Here is a 27285-nt window from a genome sequence, read left to right as displayed (position 1 = left end):
AGACTTGCCAGAGCCTGGGAGGCAGAGGTTGAAATGAGCCTAAATCACGCCACTGCACTCCAGCCTGGGTAACACGAGACTCTGTCTCAAGGAAAAAAAAAATTGTTACGCTTTTAGAGGATCTGTGCATGTTAATGTTCTTATATTTTGATTGTTTTCATATATTTTTGCTGCTATATTATGGAGGCTAATGATCAGAAAGCATTTTTTCCAACTCCAGTTTTACTGTCTTCAGGTAGTTCTCTACACACTGCCTTGTTTTTTTAAAATACAGATGTCCTGTGTGTCCCCACTCTTCAGGGGGTGACTCTTACTGCCCATTGGGGTCCAAGACCAGTCTCTCACTGGGCTTTCTGACTCTCACTGCACTACGCGTTTTGCCTTCATCTCAGTTATTCAGCTTATCTCTTTCTGCCGTGTTTTTCCTCTGGGCCTTTGCATGGTCAGTTTTTGTTCCTTTCTTCTGCCCCTGTGCCCCCTTACCCCATGTGTGTGGGGGCTAGGCGTGCTTTCCCTCTTCCTTCCCTCTGCCAGGTCTCAGCTTGGGCCCCACACTGAATGCCATCCCTGACTCCCTGACTGTTTTGGGAGACCCTTGTCTTTTCCATCTTCACCCACTCCCATTCTCATTCTGTTACAGCCACACGGGCCTCTTGCCTGCTCTGAAGCCCTGCAGCTCTGCTGCCTCCGACTATTGCCCTTGCTCCTCCTTTGACATGGAATGCTGTATCTGTGTGGCTTGTCCCTCACCCTCCTTCAGGTCTTTGCTTATACTTCTCCCTCTCAGGCACCTTCTCTGACCACAGATTTAAAGTACTCTGTTGTGACCAGGTACTATTACAGTTTATCTGTGATCCTGGTGCTTTATGAAGTCAAAATGGGAGGATCACTCCAGCCCAGGAGTTTGAGGTTGCAGGGAACCATGATTATGCCACTGCATTCCAGACTGGGTGACAGTAAGACTCTGTCCCAAAAGAAAAATAAAATTAAAAAAAAATTATTATATATGTACACACACACTTCTGAGATGGAGTCTCACTCTGTCACCCAGGCTGGGAGTGCAGTGGCACAATCTAGGCTCACCACAACCTCTGCTTCCTGGGTTCAAGCGATACTCCTGTCTCAGCCTCCCAAGTAGCTGGGATTACAGGTGTGTGCCACCATACCCGGCTAATTTTTTTTTGTATTTTTAATAGAGACTAGGCCATGTTGGCCAGGCTGGTCTCGAACTCCTGACCTCAAGTGATCTGCCTGCCTTGGCCTCCCAAAGTGTTGGGATTACAGGCGTGAGCCACCATGCCTGGCCAAAACAATTTTAAAAATTACTCTGTTGCTATCTGACACTCCCCATCTGCCTTAGATTTTCTCCATAGCACATACCTCCGACATTCCATGTGTCTTTCTGACTGCATTGGGTCATCTGTGAAGGCAGGGACTTTTCTCCTTTCGCTTGGCTTGCTGTCATATCCTCAGCACCTGGAATGGTACCTGAGTGACTGTCAGGCATTCAGTGACTATTTGAATACATACACAGCCCTCAGTACTTTGTATGCTTTAGGGGGCATAATATGTCCCAGCAATGGTGTGAATGAAGGGGAGTGGTGTGAGCATGTTTGCCTTGGTGCGGAGTTGGAAAGGTGGAGGGCCACGGACTGGTGGCAGAGGTCACAGAAGAGCCTTATGCATCACTAGCAAGGGTGGAGAACCGTGACTTTACTAATGCACAGGAGGCGAGGCTGGGGAAGTGTGGACAGGTGGGAGAGAATGAGCAGAGGCAGCATTGCCGGGGCTGGACCACAGTGTGAGAGTGGTGCAGGAGCGGGGTCCCTGTCCAGACCTTACAGATGGAAAGATTGGGTAGTTGCTGGTACCACTGTTACCTCTCTGTGAACCAGGGGAAGGGAAAGTGGGCCTTGCTTCTGACCTACCTCATTTCCTTCCAGAAGGTAGCTCTGATCTCACCTACCTGCCTAAAAATGTGTTACTGGAACTTCACTGTTTGCTTAGAAGAGAAAGCCCTGGATCTTGAGGATGGTGTGTGGTTCCTGCCTGTCTTTCCTTCATATCTCTCTGTGTGTGTGTGTGTGTGTGTGTGTATACACACACCACATTTTTTTTTTTTTAATGTGTATTTTTTCTTTCCTCTGTGACTCTGGCCAGTGATCCTGCCTGTCTTTCTAGCGTCTTGGCTGGCCAGTCCTTTGTGGTTGCTGTGAGATCACATCATGCTGCCTGTAGCTCTTGTGATGAGCCGCGCCCTGTCCCATGGATCTTTGCATGTGCTGTTGCTTCTTCCTGACTTGCCTAATTTTGTGTTGCTGTGGTTGTTTTATGGCTCACCCCTCATCTCTGTGAAGCCTTTCACTATTTCTACCAGAACCAGGTGTTGCAGACCCTGGGCCCATGGCACTTGATATGTGTGTGTGTGTGTGTGTGTGTGTGTGTGTGTTTTGTGTTTTGTGTTTTCTCCCAAGTTTGTCATGCCTTCGTGAGTACTGGGCCCTCTTATGGCAGTTAGCCTGTTGCACAGGCTCTTGTCTCATTCTCTTTTCCATGTGAATTTTTCAAGTTGAGAGCCCTTTGATTTGTCTTCAGTGCCTAGATGTGGAAAGCACTTAGTTAACAAGTGGAGATAGTTTTTGGGTATTATTCTGTTTTCCTAATGATTTTTATTTCATAAATACGTGAATTTCTAGATTTTTGGTTAAAATATGTGTTAGAGGCTGGGCGTGGTGGCTCATGCCTGTAATCCCAGCACTTTGGGAGGCCAGGGCGGGCAGATCATAAGGTCAGGAGATCGAGACCATCCTGGCTAACATGGTGAAACCCCGTGTCTACTAAAAATACCAAAAATTAGCCAGGCATGGTGGTGGGTGCCTGTAGTCCCAGCCGCTGGGAGGCTGAGGCAGGAGAATGGCGTGAACCTGGGAGGCGGAGCTTGCAGAGAGCTGAGATCATGCCACTGCACTCCATATCCTGGGTGACAAAGCAAGACTCCCTCTCAAAAAAAAAAAATGTTAGAAATAGGAGGCTTCTGTGTTCTTTCCCCTCCAAAATTTGGAGTTGGTGTAATCTTTGTACAGCCTTGCTACATGAATCTTTGAGCAGCAAAGCATCTTCTCATTGAATCCTCACAGCAGGAAATTGAATCCCAAAGATGTCAAGTAACTGATCCAAAGTCACAAGGCTGTATGTGATGGAGTTAGAACTCCTACAGGGCCTGACCTCTGATTCTGCGCCCTGGGAACGAACTTGTTTTACCTCTCAGGGAAAACTTTAACATATAGCTGTCTATATGTGGATGGAAGACTGAGCCATTATATTTCTGCCAGTCAGTATGGCAGTGTACTTCTGTCTGATATTTCTTCATTCATTGAGTATCAGCTGTGTGCTAGTGATGAGCCAAGACCTATGTCCTTGTTCCCATGGGTTTTATAGGCCTGAAACGGGATGAAATGGGGCGGGACAGTGAGCAAAGGTCATATCTTTGAAAAGCCTGTGAAATACTTCTGTCAAAAAGAAAAAAAAATCAAACCTGAGTCCAGTCAAGCTCCTATGTTTAACAATCTACAGGAAATACAGGGGTGAGAGAAACATGCTGAACTATACTACAGAGTTGCCATTGGCAACACTGAGAATGTGGGAAACTCTAAGACCAGTAACCCATACTCATCAACAGGGAAAAATGTAGGGGACTGATGACAAGAGACTGGAGGTACATGGACTAATTTTTATCGTAGGGTTTATCTGTGTTAGTGTCAGGCCAGTCTGTTAGAGAAACAACTGAATATCATTTATGATATTTAAGACAATTAGAATTTGGAACATTGATTATATTTATTATTGAGGAATTATTTTTATTTTTACCTGTGGTAGTGGTTTTGTTGTGTTTAAAGTAATTCCTGCCTTTTAGAGGTGCATACAGACATTTACCAATGAAATGGTACATCATCTGGGATTTGTGTCATGATCCTATGGGAGCGAGGGAGCCGGTTATTTGTGGTTACATCAGGACTTCAGGACTGGTCTAGGTTGAAAGTGGTATGGGCACATGGGTTCTTTTTTTTTTTTTTTTTTTTTTGAGACGGAGTCTCACGCTGTTGCCCAGGCTGGAGTGCAGTGGCGCGATCTCGGCTCACTGCAAGCTCCGCCTCCCGGGTTCCCGCCATTCTCCTGCCTCAGCCTCCTGAGTAGCTGGGACTACAGGCGCCCGCCACCGCGCCCAGCTAATTTTTTGTATTTTTAGTAGAGACGGGGTTTCACTGTGGTCTCGATCTCCTGACCTTGTGATCCGCCCGCCTCGGCCTCCCAAAGTGCTGGGATTACAGGCTTGAGCCACCGCACCCGGCCTGGGCACATGGGTTCTAACTTTTTTTTTTTGAGATAGGGTCCCTCCTGGGCTCAAATGATCCTCCCACCTCAGCCTCCTGAGTAGCTGGGACACAGGTGTGTGCCACCACACCTGGCTAATTTTTTAATGGGTTTTTTTTTTTTTTTGAGATGGAGTCTTGCTCTCTGTTACCCAGGCTGGAGTGCAGTGGCGCGATCTCGGCTCACTGCAAGCTCCAGCTCCCGGGTTCACGCCATTCTCCTGCCTCAGCCTCCCCAGCAGTTGGGACTACAGGCGCATGCTGCCACGCTCGGTTAATTTTTTTGTATTTTTAGTAGAGACGGGGTTTCACCATGTTGGCCAGGATGGTCTCGATCTCTTGACCTCATGATCTGCCCACCTCGGCCTCCCAAAGTGCTGGGATTACAGGCATGAGCCACCGCGCCCGGCCTGTTTCTGTTTTTAAATAGAGACAAGGTTTTGCTGTTTTGCCATGTTGCCCAAGCTGGTCTTGAACTCCTGGACTCAAGCAGTCCTTCTGCCTGCACCTCCCAGAGTTCTGGGATTACAAGTGTGAGCTACTCCTCCGAGCCCTGGTTCTAACTATTCTCTCCACATTTATGTGTTAAGTTTAGAATTCCTGGCCGGGCGCGGTGGCCCAAGCCTGTAATCCCAGCACTTTGGGAGGCCGAGGCGGGCGGATCACGAGGTCAGGAGATCGAGACCATCCTGGCTAACACAATGAAACCCCGTCTCCACTAAAAATACAAAAAAAAAAAATTAGCCGGGCGTGGTGGCGGCGCCTGTAGTCCCAGCTACTCGGGAGGCTGAGGCAGGAGAATGGCGGGAACCCGGGAGGCGGAGCTTGCAGTGAGCCGAGATCACGCCACTGCACTCCAGCCTGGGCGACAGAGCGAGACTCCGCCTCAAAAAAAAAAAAAAGTTTAGAATTCCTTATCACACAAAGCAAGTCATGAAGGAAAGATCTAAGTGTATCTAGTAGGGAGGTTATACCTGACAGGGCTTTGGGAAAGACTTCTTGATGGGATAGACACTAGAGCAGGGAGCAGAGAGCAGAATGAGGGTTGGGTGTTGGCTCCATGAGGGTAGGGGTGAGTATCAGATGAAGGGAAGAGCCTGTGCAGAACTTCCATGATAGAGCAGGAAAAAGCTGGTATGGCTGGAGCAGAGGGAGTCGGGCACGTTCTTTTAGGTCCTATTAAGAGCAGTGTAGGCCGGGCGCGGTGGCTCAAGCCTGTAATCCCAGCACTTTGGGAGGCCGAGACGGGCGGATCACAAGGTCAGGAGATTGAGACCACCCTGGCTGACACGGTGAAACCCCGTCTCTACTAAAAAATACAAAAAACTAGCCAGGCGAGGTGGCGGGCGCCTGTAGTCCCAGCTACTCGGGAGGCTGAGGCAGGAGAATGGCATGAACCCGGGAGGCGGAGCTTGCAGTGAGCTGAGATCTGGCCACTGCACTCCAGCCTGGGCGGCAGAGCGAGACTCCGTCTCAAAAAAAAAAAAAAAAGAGCAGTGTGAGGTTTTTAAGGGTGATGGTGTGACATGAATCTATTTGCTTTGGAAAGAGGATTCCTTAGATTGCTCTATAGATTGAGTTGGTGCTGGGGAAGGTTCGGGAAGAGTGTGTACAGAAGCCCAATCTGTGGTCACTCTGTTCAGGTGAAAACCTTTCCGTTGTCCCTGCTTTGGGTCCCTGATTGGATTGGACAGCCCTGTCTCCTTGAAATGTGGTTTGGCCTGTGATTTGCTCCGGCCAGTGGAAAGTGACATGCAACTTCTGAGTGGAAGGGCTGAGACACATGCTTTATCATATTCCCTTTCTCTTGTTTCTGACTGTGGAAACAAACGGATGTGTACCATGGGCAAGAAAGAAAACTTTGGGCCAGGCGCAGTGGCTCACGCGTGTAATCCTAGCACTTTGGGAGGCTGAAGCGGGCAGATCTCGAGGTCAGGAGATCGATACCATCCTGGCTAACACAGTGAAACCCCGTCTCTACTAAAAACACACCAAAATTAGCCGAGCGTGATGGCAGGCGCCTGTAGTCCCAGCTACTCGGGAGGCTGAGGCCGGAGAATGGCGTGAACCCGGGAAGTGGAGCTTGCAGTGAGCTGAGATTGCACCACTGCACTCCAGCCTGGGCGACAGAGCGAGACTCTGTCTCGAAAAAATAAAAGAAAGAAAGAAAGAAAACTTTGGGTTGAGCCAAGTAACAGTTTTGGGTTTGTTGCTGTACCATAACCAATCTCCAGTGGTTCTCAAAGTGGTCCCCAGACTGGCATCATCAGTGGCCTGGATGCTAGTTAGAAATGCACGTTTTCAGGTCTCAGATCTACTGCATTGTAAACTCTGGAGTGGGGCCCAACAATCTGTGTTCTAATGTGTCCTTCATGTGATTCTGATGCCCTTGAGTTGAGAGCTACTGTCTGAGTTTCCTGACTGATAAGTCAGGAGACTGTTGGCGTCAGTCTTGGTGAAAGAGCTTGGTGGTTGGCCAGTGTTGGGATTGTGGGTGTGGAGAAAAGTGGACAGGCCTAGCTAGGAAGGCTTCTGGAGTAAAATTGATAAGTTGTGTTGTTTGGGATAAGGAGAGATGAGGGGAAGTTCTGGTGCCAGTGATAACCCTAAGTTTTTGTCTGACAGAACCAGATGGATGGAGGTGCCATTTACTGTCCAGATAGCGTTCTTTCTGTATGCATTTACATTTCCTTCCATTTCAAGGTTCAGAAACAAGAGAAAGCCCATTAAGAAATAAAAATTTGTGAACTTCCTTAGCTAGAGTAACAGTTTCTCAATGAACCCCACCTTGATGACTCTCCCCCCATTAAAAAGTGTACTCCCTCTGTAGGACTGGGTGCGTGACTCAGGCCTGTAATCCCAGCACTTTGGGAGGCTGAGGCAAGCAGATCACTTGAGGCCAGAAGTTCGAGACCAGCCTGGCCAACATGGCGAAACCCTGTCTCTATTAAAAATACAAAAAATTAGCTGGGCATGGTTGCACCCACCTGTAACCCCAGCTACTTGGGAGACTGAGGCATGAGAATCACTTGAACCGGAAGGTGGAGGTTGCAGTGACCCGAGATTACACCACTGCACTTCAGCCTGGGTGACAGAGCAAGACTCTGTTTCCAAAAAAAAAAAAAAAAGTATACCTCCTCTGCTCTCCTGATCCCACCTTGTTTGTTGTCCCCATCTGCTCTCTCAGCTGTAGTGGAAGCCCCATGAAAGCAGGGCTCTTGTGTCTTGTCCATGACTGCGTTCCCAGAGTGAGCAGCCTGGGTGGGTGCTCAGCATGTGTGAGCTGAAGGAGCTGCCTAGATGACAATGAGGAGTGAATGTGGCCCACATGGAGCTGCACGCAGGAGTTGCGCTGCTGCCTCTCATTATCTGTTCGTGTTTTTCTACACGGTAGCCTAGGATAGAGGCTGGAACTGTCACGAGAGCATGGAGAAGCTTGTTTAACTTAAGACAACTTATTCTTCCTTAAGTGGGAGAGAAAAATTGACATTTCAGCAGAAGCAGTACTAACTACAATGAAAACTTACAAAATTATACTACTGAGAAAGTTGCAGGCATAAAAATTAGATTTTTCCCCCTTTTTTTGTAGGGGAGGAGATGGGGTCTTGCTCTGTCACCCAGGCTGGAGTGCAGTGGCATGATCTTGGCTCACTGCAACCTCTGCCTCCTGGGATCAAGCCGGCCTCCCAAGTATCTGGGACTATGGGTGCATGCCACTGTGCCTGGCTAAGTTTTGTATTTTCTTGTAGAGATGGGGTTACGCCTTGTTGCCCAGGCTGGTCTCGAACTCCTGAGCTCAAGTGATCTGGCCCACCTTCGCCTCTCAAAGCACTGAGATTACAAGTGTGAGCCACTGCTGGCCCCTTTTGTTCTTTTTTTTTTTTTGAGACGGAGTTTCGCCCTGTCACCCAGCCTGGAGTGCAGTGGCACAATCTTGGCTCACTGCAACCTCCAACTCCCTGGTTCAAGTGATTCTCCTGCCTCAGCCTCCCGAGTAGCTGGGATTACAGGCATGTGCCACCACGCCTAGCTAGTTTTTGTATTTTTAGTAGAGACGGGGTTTCACCATGTTGGCCAGGATGATCTCGATCTCCTGACCTCACGATCTGCCTGCCTCAGCCTCCCAAAGTGCTGGGATTACAGGTGTGAGCCACCGCACCTGGCCTCATTCTTTATCTGTAAATTGTATACTTTATTTGTGGAAGACAAATGGATTATGTATCGTGTTAACAGTGTATTGGGTTCTTTTCAGTTGAGTTCTGAAATCTGCAAGTGTATCTTTAAAATTCAACTGCCTGGGCCACGCCAGTAATCCCAGCACTTTGGGAGGCCGAGGCGGGCGGATCACCTGAGGTCAGGAGTTTGAGACCAGCCTGACCAACATGGAGAAACCCCGTCTTTACTAAAAATACAAAAAATTAGCCGGGCGTGGTGGCAGGAACCTGTAATCTCAGCTACTCAGGAGGCTGAGGCGGGAGAATCACTTGAACCTGGAGGCGGAGGTTGCAGTAAGCCGAGATTGTGCCATTGCACTCCAGCCTGGGTGACAAGAGCAAAACTCTGTTTCAAAAAAAAAAAAAAAAAAAAATTCAACTGCCTGTAACTCCTTTGAAACAAATAATAGTGCTGCTTGTTTGTCCAGTATCTACCTTTTTAGGCTGAACGCATGTCTATTTTTTATATACCAGTATGTTCACAGCTGCTATAGGCATTTCAACAGATCAGTGGATTAAATCAGTAAAGAGCAGAAACAAGACATTGCCAGTGCCCTCAGGCTCCTGCTTACGGATCAGTGGAGCATTATTGAGGGCTCTCTACTGATTCAGAATAAATAGTAATAGAATGAATTATGGTCATTGCCTTCTCTATTTTCTTTGGGAGAGGGGGCCCTGGTCATTCTTGTAAGTTGATAAACTTCTGAGGTAAAGGACATCGGTCTCAGTGGCCCCTGTTTATGTGTATTTTGATAGGACCTTGTCCTTGCTCTGCATTTCTGCCTCTGGGGAGTCGCAAGTGGCTGCTTGGGGCTACGCATAATGCTGGAGTGTGGAGGCATGCTCTGGGTCCTTGAGCCTGGCTGCTGTTCATTGTTGTGCCTTCTTGGTGGGTGCCCCTGTCTCAGGAGCTGTTGTTGCCTCTCTGGTACCCATGTGCTGTTCCTCTTTGTTACCACCCAGCGGTCCCTGCAGACCTGGGTCTGAGGTCCGGGTTCCGCAGAGCTGCCCTGATACAGGCAGTCCCTCACTGCTCTCTTCCCCCAGGGGAAGTTCCAGTCGCAGTTCCACAACTCAGTAGAGAAACTGAGTTGTGTGAGTTCCAGCCTAGAGTTTATATAAATTTTATTTCCAGAGATGTGCAATTTGACACATCAATGTGGCAAAATTAGCTTAAGTATTATTTTTCATAATTCTATAATCAGAAAATATCTTTTATGAATAATTTGTATAATACAGAAAAGTGGAAGGAAAAATACAACTCTGCCCTCACCAACTAAAATGTTGAAGCATATTTTCAGCTTATCTTTTCCTTTATGAAACTAAAGCACGTCCATTGAAGACATGTGCTTTGTGAGTCTTGTAATCAAAGGTGACAGTCCCTGCTCTGCTCCCTTTCAGAGTTCCATCAAGGCAACCTCTGCTCTTTCAGCTGTTTCCTTTTTTTCTTTTTTCTTTTTGAGACAGGATCTCACTCTGTCGCCAGGGCTGGAGTGTGGTGGTATGATCTCAGTTCACTGCAACCTCCGCCTCCCGGGCTCAGGCGATTCTCGTGCCTCAGCCTCCTGAGTAGCTGGGATTACAGGTGTGCACCACCATGCCCAGCTAATTTTTGTATTTTTAGGAGAGACAGGGTTTCACTCTGTGGGCCAGGCTGGTCTTGAACTCCTGGCCTCAAGTGATTCACTCAGCTTGGCCTCTGAAAGTTCTGGGATTACAGGCTTGAGCCACTGCGTCTGGCGTTTCAGATGTTTCTATTTATCTGTACTTTAAAAAGTAACTTGCGGCCAGGTGCGGTGGCTCACGCCTGTAATTCTAGCACTTTGGGAGGCCGAGGTGGGCAGATCACGAGGTCAGGAGATTGACACCATCCTAGCCAACATGGTGAAACCCCGTCTCTACTGAAATACACACACACACAAAATTAGCCAGGTGTGGTGCCATGTGCCCGTAGTCCCAGCTACTCAGGAGACTGAGGTGGGGAATTGCTTGAACCTGGGGAGGCGGAGGTTGCAGTGAGCTGAGATTGCGCCACTGCACTCGAGCCTGGGGACAGAGCAAGACTCCATCTCAAAAAAAAAAAAAAAAAAAGTAACTTGCTTATTTTGCTAATTTTAGAACTTCCAGATTGATATATGTTCAGTTCTGTCTGTGGAAGATGATGAAGATTTAGCTTTTTTACCCGCCCTTCTTACCTCCCATGTTACCTCCCTACTTCTTTCCAATATTCCCAATGTTGTGGTGGTTTGATGATCTATTCCAGAACTTAGTGGCTGAAAAAACAACAACCTGTATTTGTTTACAGTTTTGTAAGTGGGACGTGGTCTGCCAAGGTTAGCTTGTTCCTCCTGTTCCATGTGATGCCAGCTTGTTGGTACTGGCTGTCAACTGTGAGAGTTCAGTAGGGACTTTCGGCCATGGACTTCATTCTCCCCAGTGTGGTCTATCCCATGAGGCTGCTTGGGCTTCCTTGCAGCATGGTGGCTGGTTCCATGAGGGAGGAAGTGAGATTTGCCAGTCGTTTTAAAGGCTAGAGTGAGAACTGTCATCACTTTTGACATGTTCTTCTTTTTTTTAAATCCCCCTTGCTCAGTTATAGCAAGTCCCCACTTTTGACATGTTTTGTTGGTAAAAACAGCTACAGGGCCAGGCTAGAGTCAGGGGACTGGGGAAGCAGACCTTCATGTCTTGGTGGAGAGAGTGACAAAGAATTGTTGGCCATCTTCATTTATATTTTATTGGTGAGGTCTTGCTCCCCTGTGCAGGCGAGAGTGCAGTGGCACAATCATAGCTCACTGTAGCCTCCAACTCCTGGGCTCAAGCAGTCCTCCTACTTCAGGCTACCAAAGTGCTGGGATTACAGGTGTGAGCATGAGCCACTACACCTGGCTAATTTTTGTTGGCTGTCTTTAATCTACCACACTTTTATAGCAAGTTTTGGTTTAAATGAATGTAAATTGTTACATTGTTCAGCTAAATCATACACTGTGATGGATAATACTTGTATGAGTTCTTGTTTTCTGTTGGCTTTGTTTTCCATATATCCGTTACTAATTCAGCCTAAGGTTTTTCAAATGAACTGTATAAAAAGCCTTTGGGATGGTCAGTTACACTAGATCTGTCAGTTCCTTTTTTTCTTTCTTTTTCTTCTGTGATGACCTTTCTCCCAGAGCTGTCTTCCTGCTCCAGATTGGACTCCTCCCTATTCTGCTGCACAGCTGTTCACATTATCTTCTGAGATGGACCATCTGTTTTTTTGGATCTCATGTCTTCCTTAGTTTACCTTCATATTTGGTGATACGCAGTCTGGTAGTTATCTTAAAATATGTGTGAGGCAATGTTTATTAAGACTGTATGGCTGGGTGCGGTGGCTCACGCCTGTAATCCCAACACTTTGGGAGGCTGAGGTGGGTAGATCACCTGAGGTCAGGAGTTTGAGACCAGCCTGGTCAACCTGGTGAAACCCTGTCTCTAGTAACAATACAAAAATTAGCCGGGCGTGGTGTTGGGCGCCTGTAATCCTAGCTACTCAGGAGGCTGAAGCAGGGAGAATTGCCTGAACTCGGGCAGTGGAGGTTGCCGTGAGCTAAGATCGGGCCACTGCACTCCAGCCTGGGTGACAGAGCGAGATTGTCTCAAAAAAAAAAAAAAAAAAAGGCTTTATATGCCCATCATCTCTGCATATTTTTCCTCAGAATTTTGAAGGTATTACTTTATTTTTTATTTTTAAATTGTTTTTATTTTTATTTTTTTTGAGACTGATTCTTGCTCTATCCAGGCTGTAGTGCAGTGGCAATCTCGGCTCACTGCAGTTTCCACCTCTGGGGTTCAAGTGATTCTCTTGCCTCAGCCTCTGGAGTAGCTGGGATTACCGGCATGAGCCACCGCGCCTAGCTAATTTTTGTATTTTTAGTAGAGATGGGGTTTCACCATGTTGGCAAGGCTGTTCTCAAACTCCTGGCCTCAAGTGATCCACCCACCTCGGCCTCCCAAAGTATTGGGATTACAGGTGTGAGTCACCACTCCAGGCTGCTTTATTATTTTTGAGCTTCCCATGTATATAATTTTTTTTTTTTTTGAGACAGAGTCTCACTCTGTCGCCCAGGCTGGAGTGCAGTGGCATGATCTCGGCTCACCTCAACCTCCGCCTCCCAGGTTCAAGTGATTCTCCTGCCTTAGCCTCCCAAGTAGCTGTGATTACAGGCACCCACTTCCATGCCCGACTAATTTTTGTATTTTTAGTAGAGATGAGGTTTCACCATGTTGGCCAGGCTGGTCTGGAACTCCTGACCTCAGGTGATCCACCCGCTTCGGCCTCCCAAAGTGCTGGGATTACAGGTGTGAGCCACTGCGCCCAGCCCACCTTTTTTTTTTTTTTTTTTTTTAATTGAGATAAAATTCACATAACACTTATTGTTTAAACCATTATAGAGTGTATAATTCAGTGGTGTTTTTGGTATGTTCAGTGTTGTTTAACAGTCCCTGCTACCTAATTCCTAAACATTTCATCATCTCAGTAAAAAAGTCTGCACTATTAAGCAGTCACTTTCTACCCTCTCCTCTCCCAGCCCCTAGCAGTCATTCTACTTCTGTCTTTATGGATTTGCCTATTTTAGGCATTTTACATAAATGGAATCATACAGCATGTGGCCTTTGTATCTAGCTTCTTTCACTTAGCATAATGTTTATCTATGTTGTAGCATAAATCAGGACGTCATTTCTTTTTATGGCTAAATATCCATCGCATGGATAGACCATTTTGTTCAACCGTTTATCAGCTGATAGACTGTTGGGTTGCTTTTTACTATTATCAGTAATGCTGCTATGAACATTCTTGTACAAGGTTTTTTTTGAGACGAAGTTTCGCTTTTGTTGCCCAGGCTGGAGTACAATGGCACGATCTCGGCTCACTGCAACCTCCGCCTCCTGGGTTCCAGTGGTTCTCCTGTCTTAGCCTCCCAAGTAACTAGGATTACAGGTGCCCGCCACCACACCTGGCTAATTTTGTATTTTTAGTAGAGATGGGGTTTCACCATGTTGGCCAGGCTGATCTCGAACTCCTGACCTCAGGTGATCACCTGCCTCAGCCTCCCAAAGTGCTGGGATTACAGGGGTGAGCCACCACGCCTGGCCGTTTTTTTCTTTTTTGAGACAAGGTCTCACTCTGTCACCCAGGCTGGAGTGCAGTGGCACGATCTCGGCTCACTGCAGTCTCTGCCTCACAGACTGACACGATCTTCCCACCTCAGCTTCCCCAGTAGCTAAGACCACAGGCACATACCACCACGCCCAGCTAAGTTTTGTATTTTTTGTAGTGACGGGATTTTGCCATGTTGCCCAGGCTGATCTCGAATTCTTGGGCTCAAGCGATCCTTCTGCTTTGGCCTCCCATAGTATGGAGGTTACAGGCGTGAGCCACTGTGCCCCGCCTACATGGAATTGTTTTATATGAGAACAGAGGTTCTTCCATCATTCAGTGATAGCAGGGTTGAAATATATTTCAAGTAGACTAGTGTGATGTATTAGAAAATGAGAGTATTTTAGGTATGTGTAAATCATATTTGCAAACTTGGGTTTTCCATTTCAGTCTCTTCCGCCCCTGGAGGAATGGGTTGGAGCTCGGTCCGTCTCGTGGCCTGGCTCTGGGGAATGTCCTGAAGATCTAACTGCTGTCCTAGTGTTGAGACCTCCTTCTGCTCAGTTAGATTGACAAATTATCAGAGTGGGCTTTAGCTGACATCTAAGCCAGTGGGCAAGGTGGGAGCAGTGAGGCCTACTGTGTCTGAGATGTTAAAGCTCCCCAGAGGGCTGGGTGCGGTGGCTCATGCCTGTAATCCCAGCACTTTGGGAGGCCGGCGCAGGCAGTTCACAAGGTCAGGAGATCGAGACCATCTTGGCTAACACGGTGAAACCCTGTCTTTATCAAAAATACCAAAAAAAAAAAAAAAAAAAAAAAAAGAAAAAAAAATTAGCCAGGCGTGGTGGCGGGCGCCTGTAGTCCCAGCAACTCGGGAGGCTGGGACAGGAGAATAGCATGAACCCAGCAGGCAGAGCTTGCAGTGAGCCGAGATCATGCCACTGTACTCCAGCCTGGGTGACAGAGTGAGACCCCGTCTCAAAAAAAAAAAAAAACCTCACCAGAAATGCGCACTAGGACTTACCCAGCCCCAGTCCAGGAAGGAATAGTCTTCCTGCCTCCCCACCGCCCTCTGCGTTTCTCTTTTCCTAGCATATCTACACTTCCTAATTTCTGCCTCTCTCCTCTAGAATATAAGCACCTCAAGAATAAGGAATGCATTTTGTTTGTTGCTCTATTTCCAAGTGCTGGAGAACTTGTGGGACTCAGTGGTTCTTTATTTTCATTTCTTTATTTTTATTTTAATTTTAGAGATGGGGTCTTACCATCACCATGTTGCCCAGGCTGGTCTCCAACTCCTGTGCTCAAGCGATCCTCCCTTCTTGGCCTCCCAAAGTGCTGGGATCACAGGTGTGGGTCCCCCACACCTGGCCTGAGTGAGTGGGTTCTGAATGGTGACTGTTGTTGTCCAGAGCCTTCCCCCTGCTTCGGAGAGTGGAGTCCCTCCCCTCATGTTGGAGACCTCCCAAGGTCCATGTGGTCCTATAGGGGCTGTTCAGCCTCCCTAGCCCCTTAATGTGTCAGGTCATATTGTATATATTCCGTGAAATGTGAATAGTTGTATAATTCCTAAGCACTTATTTTAAGAAACAGCAATGTGATGCTTAACTCTTCCCACCTCTGTTCCTGTCCCCCTTAGAAAACTACCGATAACTCTTTTTTTTTTTTTGAGATGGAGTCTCGCTTTGTCGCCCAGGCTGGAGTGCAGTGGCCTGATCTCAGCTCACTGCAACCTCTGCCTCTCGGGTTCAAGCGATTCTCCTGCCTCAGCCTCCTGAGTAGCTGGGATTACAGGCATGCACCACCACACCCAGCTAATTTTTTGTATGTTTAGTAGAGATGGGGTTTCACCATGTTGGCCAGGGTGGTCTTGAACTCCTAACCTGGTGAACTGTTCACCTCAGCCTCCCAAAGTGCTGGGATTACAGGCATGAGCCACCGTGCCCGTCCTAGAACCACTGATAACTCTTAACTGGTAATTTCTCTTTTAACCTCTATATTTTTATTTTTCACTTGAGTGCTTAAATATTTTCATCCTTTTTACAATGGTCATATTGCATTTGTATTTTTAAGGTATTTTAAGAAGAAAAATATTTATAAATGAGGAATTCTTAGGTTATTAGTCTTCTTCCTACAACAGCACATCTCCAGTACAAATTTGATTCCTCTAAGTCGGCCTTCCCAGGTTTGACATCTCTAACTCTAATCCCTTCTGTTCTTTGTCCTTGTGATTTTACATCTTTCTTTTGTGAAGGAGATATGTGTATTAAACTCTCAGACTGGGCTCGGTGACTTAAATGCCTCCAATCCCAGCACATTGGGAGTCGGAGACGGGTGGATCACCTGAAGTCAGGAGTTTGAGACCAGCCTGGCCAACGTAGTGAAACCCCGTCTCTACTAAAAATACAAAAAAATTATCCAGGTGTGGTGGTGCGTGCCTATAGTCTCAGTTACTTGGGAGGCTAAGGCAGGAGAATCACTTGAACCTGGCGGAGAGGTTGCGGTGAGCCGAGATTGTGCCACTGCATTCCAGCCTGGGCGACAGAGACTCTGTTTTAATAAAAAAAATAAACTCTCAGTCTTTGCATATCGCAAGATGAATTTTGCCTCTTTTTCTTGTTTTTGTTCTATTGTTTTGAGATAAGGTCTTGCTCTGTCCCCCAGGCTGGAGTGGAGTGGTGCTTTCTCGGCTCTCTGCAATCTCTGCTGCCCAGGCTCAACTGATCCTCCTGCCACAGCCTCCCAAGTAGCTGGGATTATGGGCATGCACCCAGCTAATTTTTGTATTTTTTTTGCAGAGACAGGGTTTCGCCCTGTTGCCCAGGCTGGTCTCGAACTTTTGAGCTCAAGTGATCCACTTGCCTTGGCCTCCCCAAGTATTGGAATTACAGGTGTGAGTCACTGCACCCGGCCCATCCCTCGTGTTTGAATGATAATTTATCTGGGCATAAAATTCTGGACACTTGTGGTGGTACTAGGTGGGCATTTATTTTCCCTTAATGCTTGCTTGATTGATTAACAGACAGTCTTGCTCTGTAGCCCAGGCAGCAGTACAATGGCATGCTGATAGGTCCCTGCAGCCTCGAATTCCTAGGCTCAAGTGATCCTCCTCCTTCAGCCTCTGAAGAAGCTAGGATTAGCTTCTAGGACTATAGGTGTGTACCACTCTACCTGGCTAAATTTAAAATTTTTTTGTAGAGATAGAGTCTTACTATGTTGGCCAGGCTGGTCTCAGACTCCTGACCTCAAGTGATCCTCCCACCTCAGCCTCCCAAAGTGGTGGGATTACAGGTGTGAGCCGCCATGCCTGGCAAAGATTTTCTATTTGTTCTTCATGCTCTGTCATTTCAATACACTGTATCTAGATGATTTGTTTTCATTTATTTTGCTGAGAACCTAGGGTACTCTTTTAATCAGAATACCTAATTTTCCTTTCATCTCTGGAAAATGTTTCATCTCTTTGAAATTTGTTGGCTGGCCGAGGTGATAGTCTGGCTGTGCAGATAGTCTACATTTTGCTTATCTATTCATCTGTTGATGGACCCCTGGGTTATGTCTACCTTTTGGCTACTGTAATCGCAGCACTTTGGGAGTCCAGGAATTCGAGACCAGCCTGGGCAATGTGGTGAAACCCTGTCTCTACAAAAAATACAAAAATTAGCCAGTGTGGTGGTACACGCCTATAGTCCCAGCTACTTGGGAGGCTGAGGTGGGAGGATTGCTTGGGCCCAGGAGTTCTAGGATGCAGTGAGCTGTGATGGCACCATTGCACTTTAGCCTGGGCAACAGAGCAAGATCCTGTCTCAATTAAAAAAAAAAAAAGAAAGAAAAATGGAAAACTTGTCTTTCCCTCATCCTCTCAAGCCTCTCCAACTAGAACTGCATTGGAATGTAAGCTCCTTGAAGGTAGAGTATTTTTGGGGGTATACGTAACATAAAATTTACCATTTTAACCATTTTAAAGCATTTAATTCTAAGGTCTTAAGTGCATTCACGTGGTTGTACAACCATCACACTATCTCCAGAACTTTTTCATCTTCTCAGACTGAAAGTCTGCCCCATAATTCTCCATCCCCCTTTCTCTTCCCCCAGCTCCTGGCACTCACCATTCTACTTCCTGTCTCTATGAATTCTATTCTGGGGACCTCACGTACATGGAATTTTACAGTATTTGTCTTTTTCATGTCTGCCTTATTTCACTTAGCATAGATAGTGTCTTCAAGATTCATCCATATTGTAGCAGATATCAGCATTTCTTTCCTTTTAAAGCTGAATACTACTCCACTGTGCAGATGGTCTACATTTTGCTTATCTGTTCATCTGTTGATGGACCCCTGGGTTATGTCTACCTTTTGGCTACTGTAACAGTGCTCCTGTGAACATGGTGTACAAATATCTTCTGGTTCCTGCTTTTAATTCTTTTGGGTAGATAGTGTTTTTCACCCCGTTCTGTTCAATGTTATAATCCCAACACCTAAAATCAGTGTCTTGCACATAGTAGGCACTTTATAAATATTTGAAAGAATGAAACATTCATAATCATTATGTCTTAATTTTACATGGTTTTCATCTCTTTATCAGCCTTTTTCCTTGCTGATTCACTCATATTTATCTTCTAATCTATTACATTTTTAGCTGTGCCTGGTCTGTTATATTCAACTCAACAACTGAGTTTTTAACTTCAATACCAATACCTTTTTTTTTTTTTTGCAAGTTTGTAAATCATGAAAACAGTAATTTCCTGTTCCTCTGTGGAAGACCTTCCATATTGTCCTGTGCCTGGCTCCTGGAAGATCTCCCACTGCTGGTGGGAGGCTGTGTTTACCTCAGGGGCATCTCTCAGTGGCTTTCCCGGGGGAGACGGGGGCTCCCCATGAGCAGTTCTCAGGTCTCCCTGCAGGCCCTACCAGTGTCACTCATTCTAGACCTGTTTTGACATACATTTTTTGGTCTCAGGATTTAGCCTTCTTAGGCAGAGGCTTGGGGTTCACATTTCTCAAGGGTGGCTCTGTCACCCCAGTGGCCTCTGGTGGGTGTTTGCTGAGGGCCCAGCCCTGGGCTGGCTGATAGAGGGGCTCAGGTGATGATGACAGCACTGTGACCACAGATACCTGGTGATGAGGAAGTCCTCTGCCTGGTGGTGGCTTCTTTTCCTCCTTAATGTTTGAAAGTACCCTGCAAGGTGGGTCCTCTGTCCTCAGGACATGGAGTGAGGATGAGTGGTAGAGTCACTTGGCCGGGGTCCCACAGTTTAGTAAGTGGCAGAGCTGGGATTCTAGTGCAGGTAGCAGCCTCCTCACTTGGTGCTCCTAATCACTGTAGCCAGCTGCTCTCTATGACTCCTCTCCTTGTGGCTCAGTGCAGGAAGCCCAGTCAGGCCCAGTGCCCTGTCCTGCACCTCTGCTCTGTATTCCGGCTGCCAAGCCCCAGCTCTTAAACTCTGGGGTCCTGCCATGGGCAACCTGCACCCTATGAGGCTCAGACTACTGTTCTCTTTTCATTTCTAGACCTGGAGATTTCTCTTTTTTGCTTTGTGTTAGGCAATGTAGCTGACAAGGTCTCGCTGAGTCACGAGGCTGGAGTGCAGTAGTGTGGTCACAGCTCGTTGCAGCGTCAAACTCCTGGGCCCAAGCCATCCTCTCACCTCAGCCTCCCCAGTAGCTGGGACTGTAGATGTGCGCCACTGTGCCTGGCTAATTTTATTTTTTGTAGAGACAGGGTCTCACTATGCTGCCCAGGCTCGTCTTAAATTGCTGGGTTCAAGCAATCCTCCCTCCTTGGCCTCCCAAAGTGCTAGGATTACAGGTGGTGAGCCACTATGCCCGGCCTCCCCCCCCCCCTTCTTCCTTCCTGAACTCTTTCATTTCTCTCCTTCCTTCCTTTCCTTTCTTCCCTTCTCTCGTTCTCTCTTTCTCTGTCTCTCTTTCTGTCTTTTTCTTTTACCTTTATTTCTTACCTTTGTTCGTTTTTTGAGACAGGATCTCACTTTGTCACCTGAGTGGGAGTGCAGTGGTGCCATCTTAGCTCACTGCAGCCTCGACCTCCCAGCTTCAAACAATCCTCCTGCCTCTCCCCTCCAAAGTAGCTGGGACTACAGGTGTGTGCCACCACGCCTGGCTAATTTTTGTATTAGAGACAGGGTTTCACCATGTTGGCCAGACTGGTCTCGAACTCCTGAACTCAAGCAGTCTACCTGCCTGAGCCTCCCTCAGTGCTAGGGCTATAGGCGTGAGCCACCATGCCTGGCCTCTTTTTTTCTTTAAAACAGCATTTTAGCTATCTTCACCAGAAAATTTCCATAATGTATTAATATTGTGACAACATTAATAGAATTCCTGATGTTGAATTATCCTTATATTTTTGGATAAACTATTTTTGGCCATGTTATCTTTTTTTTTTTTTTTTTTTTTTTTTTAATACAGTGATGGCTGGGTTTGATTGACTTCTGTTTGGGGTAGTTTCAGTCAGTTCTTGACTGATCTTGTCTATAGCTTTTTTTTTTTTTTAATACTTCTTTTTTTCCTGGTTTTGGTATAAGGATTGTGCTAACTTTGCATAATATTTTGGGAAACTTTACATCATGTTCTATGTATGTTTCCATCATTTTTTTTTTTTTTTGAGATGGAGTCTCACTGTGTTGTCCAGGCTGGAGGGCAATGGTGCGATCTCGACTCACGGCAACCTCCACCTCCCACGTTCAAGCGATTCTCCTGCCTTAGCCTCCCTAGTAGCTGAGATCACAGGTGTGCGCCACCACACCTGGCTAATTTTTGTATTTTAGTAGAGATAGGGTTTTGCCATGTTGACTAGGCTGGTCTCGAACTCCTGACCTCAGATGATCCTCCCGCCTTGGCCTTCCAAAGTGCTAGGATTACAGGCATGAGCCACCATTCCTGGCCTGTTTCCATCATCTTTGAATAACTTAATAAGAATAAATTATTTGTGATGAATAATAATGCAACAGCTAAAAAGACTAAGCTGTATTTGTACATATCATCATGGGGAAATAAAGATATGTTGACTGACTAATCAAGTTGCAGAGCAAAGGTATGATGGTGTTTATAGCAATACAAACTGCATGCAACAGTTCTGTGTTAATGGATACATACTATAACCTGGGAGGATATATAGGAAAATCATGATGGAGATTGCCTCTGGGGGACAGCAAATGGAACTTATACGTTGGAAATAAGGTAGACTTTATCTTTGCTTTATGCATTCACTCCTCACCAGACTGGTGGGAGGCAGCACCTAGAGGTAGAGTGCTTATATTTGAGTGCTGCGCCTCTGCTTCCCAGCTGTACTACGTGGGTGTCACAGCCCCTGCACCTGTGGAGTGGAAGAGTCATACCTACCTTACAGTGTTGTGGGTGTGGAGGTGGATGGTCTGCCTAGGCGACCCTGGCTTCTTGGACCTGGCAGCCCCATGAAGGCTGGCTCCTGTTCCTCCTTTCCTTTCCTAGTTCTCAGGTTTCGAGACTGCCTTCAAACCAGAGTGCCACAGAGGAAGCACTAAATACACATTTGTAGTGGTTATTATTTGTAGTTCTTTTCTTTCATGTTAAAACTAGAAGTGGCTGGGCATAGTGGCTCATGCTTGTAATCCCAGCACTTTGGGAGGTCGAGGTGGGTGGATCACAAGGTCAGGAGTTCACGACCAGCACCAGCCTGGCCAACATGGTGAAATCCCGTCTACTAAAAATACACACACACAAAATTAACCGGGCGTGGTGGCACACACTTGTAATACCAGCTACTCAGGAGGCTGAGGCAGGAGAATCGCTTGAACCCGGGTGGCAGAGCTTTTAGTGAGCCGAGATTGGGCCATTGTACTCCAGTCTGGGCGACAGCGAAACTCCATCTCAAACAACAACCATAACAACAAAAAACTGGAAGCAAATGTGGCAGAATGCAAAAAATTGTCTTTCAAGGTGGTGGGTATATTCGTTTGTCCTATTGTTCTTCATACTTTTCTAAACTTAAGAACTTACTCACTCCTTGCCTTCCCCAACATAAGAAAGATTGTTAAACCCATGGGTATGGTGGCTCACATCTACACCCAGCACTTTGAAAGGCCAAGGCGGGTGGATCGCTTGAGCCCAGGAGTTTGAGACCAGCCTGGGCAACATGGTGACTTTGTCTCTACAAAAACACAGAAATTAGCCGGGCATGGTGGCAAGTGCCTTATACTCCTCACAGCTGCTCAGGAGGCTGAGGCGGGAGACACTTGAGCTTGGGAGGCAGAGGTTGCAGTGAGCTGTGATCATACCACTGCACTTCAGCCTGGGTGACAGAGCGAGACTGTCTCGGGGGGGGGGGGGGAAAGGTGGTTTGGGCTGGGTGCAGTGGCTCATGCCTGTAATCCCAGTACTTTGGGAGGTTGAGATGGGAAGATCCGTTGAGCCCAGGAGTTTGAGATCAACCTGGACAGTATCGTGAGATCCGTCTCTACAAAAAATGGATTAAAAAGTTAGCTGAGCATGGTGGCATGCACCTCTAGTCCCAGCTACTTGGGAGGCTGAGATGGGAGGATTGCTTGAGCCCTGAAGGGTAGAGGTTGCAGTGAGCTGAAATTGTGCCATTGCCCTATACTCCAACTTGGGTGATAGTGAGATCCTGTCTCAAGGGAAAAAAAAAATTGTTTGGCAGGGTACAGGGGCTCCTGCTTGTAATGCCAGTACTTTGGGAGGCCGAGGTGGAAGGATTGCTTGAGGCCAGGACTCAGAGACTAGCCTGGTCAACAAGACAAGATTCCATCTCTACAAAAAATTTTATTTTTATGTTTATTTATTTTTGAGATGGAGCCTCACTGTGTCACCCAGGCTGGAGTGCAGTGGCATGGTCTTTGCTTGTTGCAGCCTCCACCTCCTGGGTTCAAGCGATTCTTCTGCCTCAGCCTCCCAAGTAGCTGGGATTACAGGTGCGTGCCACCAAGCCTGGCTAATTTTTGTATTTTTAGTAGAGTTGTGGTTTCACCATGTTGGCCAGTCTGGTCTCAAACTCCTGACCACAAGTGATCCACCTGCACTGGCCTCCAAAAGTGCTGGGATTACAGGCATGAGCCACCTCACCCAGCTGCTGAACTTTTCACCAAATTGGGGAACTTTTAGAGGGCCATTGTTTTCTCCAAATATTTTTGCCTTTTTTTTCCCCTTCTCCTCTTTCTGGGTGGGACTCCAGACGCTTTAATATTGTTTCACGAATCAGTGAGGCTCTGTTTCCTTTTTTTTTCTCTCTTCTTTTTAGTTTTGCTCTGTAATCCAGGTTGGAGCGCAGTAATGCAATCATAGCTCACTGCAGCCTTGAACTCTTGGATTCAAGTGAACCTCCTGCCTCAACCTCCTGAGTAGCAGGGACTACAGGCGCACATCACCATGGCTGGCTAATTTTTGTATTTTTTGTAGAGATGGGCTCTCACTGTCTTGCCTAGGCTGGTCTTGAATTCCTGGACTTGAGTGATCCTCCTGCCTCGGCCTCCCAAAGTCCGGCCACATTCCCCTTAAGAATGGTTTTGTGACCGAGCGCGGTGGCTCACGCCTGTAATCCCAGCACTTTGGGAGGCCAAGGTGGGTGGATCACGATGTCAGGAGATCAAGACCATCCTAGGTAACACGATGAAACCCTGTTTCTACTAAAAATAAAAAATTAGCCAGGCGTGGTAGTGGGTGCCTGTAGCCCCAGCTACTGAGGAGGCTGAGGCAGGAGAATTGCTTGAGCCCGGGAGGTGAAGGTTGTGGTGGGCTCAGATCGCACCACTGCACTCCAGCCTGGGTGACAGAGCGAGACTCTGTCTAATTGTGTCCAACAGCTGGAATCTCTTTTCAGTTATTTTCATAAGCTAGGCTGCTTGGAATCAGCCTGGAATTTGGGCAGAGTTTATAGGCAGAATTTGGGGCTCCCTTCTGAGACTGTCCTTGAGATTTCCCCCCTCATTTTATAACTGTTACAGTTGCTTCAAACTCTCCTCAGTCACACATTTAAAAATGGAGTTTACCCAGTGCTGTTCCATTTCTTTCAAGAATTGATTCCATCCATTTTCTCTCTGCTTTTGGTTGCTCTCAGTTCCTTCAGGAGGTGTTTTTTTAATATTTTGTCCAGGGTTATAGTTTTTACCTGTGGGACAGTTGGTATGATATGAGCTAGAAGAGGAACTGACTTTGATCTACCTTTTTTTTTTTTTTTTTTTTTTTTGAGACGGAGTCTCGCTCTGTCACCCAGGTTGGAGTGCAGTGGCCGGATCTCGGCTCACTGCAAGCTCTGCCTCCCGGGTTCCCGCCGTTCTCCTGCCTCAGCCTCCCGAGTAGCTGGGACTACAGGCGCCCGCCACCTCGCCCGGCTAGTTTTTTGTATTTTTTAGTAGAGACGGGGTTTCACCGGGTTAGCCAGGATGGTCTCAAATCTGACCTCGTGATCCACCCGTCTCGGCCTCCCAAAGTGCTAGGATTACAGGCTTGAGCCACCGCGCCCGGCTGTTCTACCTTTTTAAGAAATTGTGCGGGCCAGACAGAACACATTTGTGTGTGTTTTGGTGTTAAAGAGTTGTCCAAAGCACATGAAACTGAACTGGGACTTTAACGTTTTCAAGGTTTTACATTTGCTCTTTTCTTCCTGTCTCCTTCCTCGGCTGTCTACTTTTCTGTGGAGACTGCAGGTTGTAGACACCAGCGGCCCCCTATTGCTGCACGTCAGGTGTCTTCCCCCTCAGTACTGTGGACTTCTTGGGCTGCATAGCCCTGTTGCCCGGGCATCCTGTGCGTAGCAGGAGGTGCAGCAGCATCCATGACTACCACCCATCATAGGTCAGGGGCCGCCTCCTAGTGGTGGTAATTAAAAAATGCTTCCAGATGAGGCTAAGTGTTCCTGGGGAACAAAATCCTCCCTGTTTGAGAACCGCTGTTCTAATCCACGGGCATCTCTGGTCCTTACTGTATTCCGTTTTTTCCCAGTGTCTGATGCTGTTGGTTTCTGCCTTCTCAGAGGGCTCTTGTTGGAGCTTTTGATGGTGTACACCTGAGAGATGCCTTCCCAGCTGGGGCGGGTGCCTACCTGTTTCTTATTCCTAGCTGTGTTTTGGGGCTCTGGCCCCTTCACTAGGTGTCTCAGATTAGGGACTGTAGCTTTGCAGTGAAGACCCCACACCACCACACTGCAGCCAGAGTCATCTTCCTAAACTGCGTACTTCTGCACTTGGGCTTCATTGGCCAGTGTGGTGCACTGGCAAAGTGGCTCAGCAGTGTTGTCCTCAAGTAGTTAATCTTCAGATAGTAGCTAAAATATGTGATGTTACTGCTGTGTTCTTTCTTGTTTAATTTAGGCCTGAACTCGGAGGGGATAGTGGACTGTGATAAGAATACTGGGTTGAGCATAGCCAGACCTGACTGGGAAGGCTTTCACCCTTGGAGACTCTTGGTTTTTTGCTTCTTATTTTCATCAACCTGGAGCTAATCCTGTGCTTGGAGTTGGAATATCTGGTTTTACACTTTGCTGACCAGGTCATCTTGGGCACATTCTGAGCCTGATACCTCAGCTGTAACAGGAGGGACTGGGACGAACTCTTTTCCTGTTAGTGTTGATTTTGCTTTTATGCTGTTCTCTGTTGTCCTTTTGCATAGGCCTGTCATTATGCCAGCTGCCTCACACATATTAGCTCTTTTAAGTATATGCTGATGGACAGGTGGAAATCTGTGTTTCAGGGATGATTGACAAATTAAGTTATGCGTCCATGGCCATGCTGTGGATTATTAGTGGTATGATTGGAGTTTGCTGTCTTGACTGACTTTCATGTTTTTCCTTTAAAAAATGATTCCTTGTTCTTTCCTTTCAGCTTTATCATTTTTTGATTCCGTGTAATTTTTGTGATACTAAAACTGCCTTCTGTGACCTGAATTATTATAAAAACATCATAAATTACTTACAAAGAAAATCAGACCCCACAAAGCTGTAGAGGTCCTGACATACCTATTCTAGGTTTTAAATGTAATTGCTTTTTCTTTCTTTTTTCTATTTTTAATACCATAGTGTTCTAAGAACAGAAGCATCTGGGCTGAATGGAATTTAGCATCAAGCAGAGTCCCCTTTCTGTTCAGAGTGTTGTAAAGTGCATAAAGATGAAGCAGGCACCAGAAATCCTCGGCAGTGCCAATGGGAAGACTCCGAGCTGTGAGGTGAATCGCGAGTGTTCTGTGTTCCTCAGCAAAGCCCAGCTCTCCAGCAGCCTGCAGGAGGGGGTCATGCAGAAGTTTAACGGCCACGACGCCCTGCCCTTTATTCCAGCCGACAAGCTGAAAGATCTTACTTCCCGGGTGTTTAATGGAGAACCTGGTGCACACGATGCCAAACTGCGTTTTGAGTCCCAGGAAATGAAAGGGATTGGGACACCACCTAACACTACCCCTATCAAAAATGGCTCTCCAGAAATTAAGCTGAAGATCACCAAAACGTACATGAATGGGAAGCCTCTCTTTGAATCTTCCATTTGTGGTGACAGTGCTGCTGATGTGTCTCAGTCAGAAGAAAATGGACAAAAACCAGAAAACAAGGCAAGAAGGAACAGGAAGAGGAGCATAAAATATGACTCCTTGCTGGAGCAGGGCCTTGTCGAAGCAGCTCTTGTGTCTAAGATCTCGAGTCCTTCAGATAAAAAGGTATCTAGGAGATGTGTCAGGGGTCATGTGACCTTGAGCAGTGAGCATGGCCACCGTGTAAGGGCACCTGCACGAGTACTGGGGTGGGCGGAGGAGATGAGAACAGGTCTGGTACTTCCAGCCACTTGCCTGAACCCTGGCTGTGGGTTGGAGGGCGGGCTCCAGGATGCCCTGGCACTGCCTCCTCAGTTCTCAGCTGGCTGCTGAGCCTGTTGAGAGGTCTAGAGAGGTGAGCTAAGTGTTCAAGATTCAAATGGCTAAAAAGAGGCAATGCTTTTTTCTTTTTTTTTTTTTTTTTTTGAGACAGAGTCTCTCTTTGTCGCCCAGGTTGGAGTGCAGTGGCCGGATCTCAGCTCACTGCAAGCTCCGCCTCCTGGGTTCACGCCATTCTCCTGCCTCAGCCTCCCGAGTAGCTGGGAGTATAGGCGCCCCCCACCACGCCCGGCTAGTTTTTTGTGTTTTTTTAGTAGAGACGGGGTTTCACCACGTTAGCCAGGATGGTCTCGATCTCCTGACCTCGTGATCCACCTGTCTCGGCCTCCCTAAGTGCTGGGATTACAGGCTTGAGCCACCGCGCCCGGCCCATGCTTGTTTCTTAATGTGGTTCTGCCAGTTTCAGAGCCCTGGCTTGACAACATCAGGTTACATTCTTTTCGAGGATCTCATCTCCAAGGTGTTCTTTAGCCTGGTGTGGTCAGTGGAGACATGCTGGGCTCTAGAATGTGACTTCCTAAGTCTGCACCATCTGATGAGTGGGGAAGCAGAGCTGTGCAGCGGTGCGCCTGCTGTCCTTACCCTGTGGTTCAGTGTCCACTTACTGTCTTCTCAGCCAGGTGGTCCAGCAGATGGCCTGCCTCCCTGAGGCCTAGGGATGTGTCTTTTGCCTCCCATTCTTGGTTCCCAGGGCAGAGCCCAGCACA

At 47.1% G+C, this 27285-nt stretch overlaps 1 protein-coding gene across 6 annotated transcripts in view; it reads left to right on the top strand.

Moving 5' to 3' along the window:
• Positions 1-27285, top strand: part of NSD2 (nuclear receptor binding SET domain protein 2) — a 112749-nt gene that overhangs the window by 5626 nt on the left and 79838 nt on the right. For 3 of the 6 annotated variants that reach the window (XM_011744853.3, XM_011744854.3, XM_011744856.3), the window contains exon 2: positions 25740-26365. In XM_011744853.3, coding sequence (XP_011743155.1) covers positions 25769-26365 — 597 coding nt within the window. In that variant the 5' untranslated portion in view covers positions 25740-25768. Of the gene's footprint in view, positions 1-2955; positions 3716-16376; positions 16613-16790; positions 16877-25739; positions 26366-27285 lie in introns of those variants that run through there. The other 3 variants (XM_071093921.1, XM_071093919.1, XM_071093920.1) reach the window with 3 other exon arrangements.

This window comes from Macaca nemestrina, chromosome 3 (assembly GCF_043159975.1).
Source record: "Macaca nemestrina isolate mMacNem1 chromosome 3, mMacNem.hap1, whole genome shotgun sequence".
NCBI lineage: Eukaryota > Metazoa > Chordata > Mammalia > Primates > Cercopithecidae > Macaca > Macaca nemestrina.
This window is presented reverse-complemented; position numbering and strand designations above follow the sequence as displayed.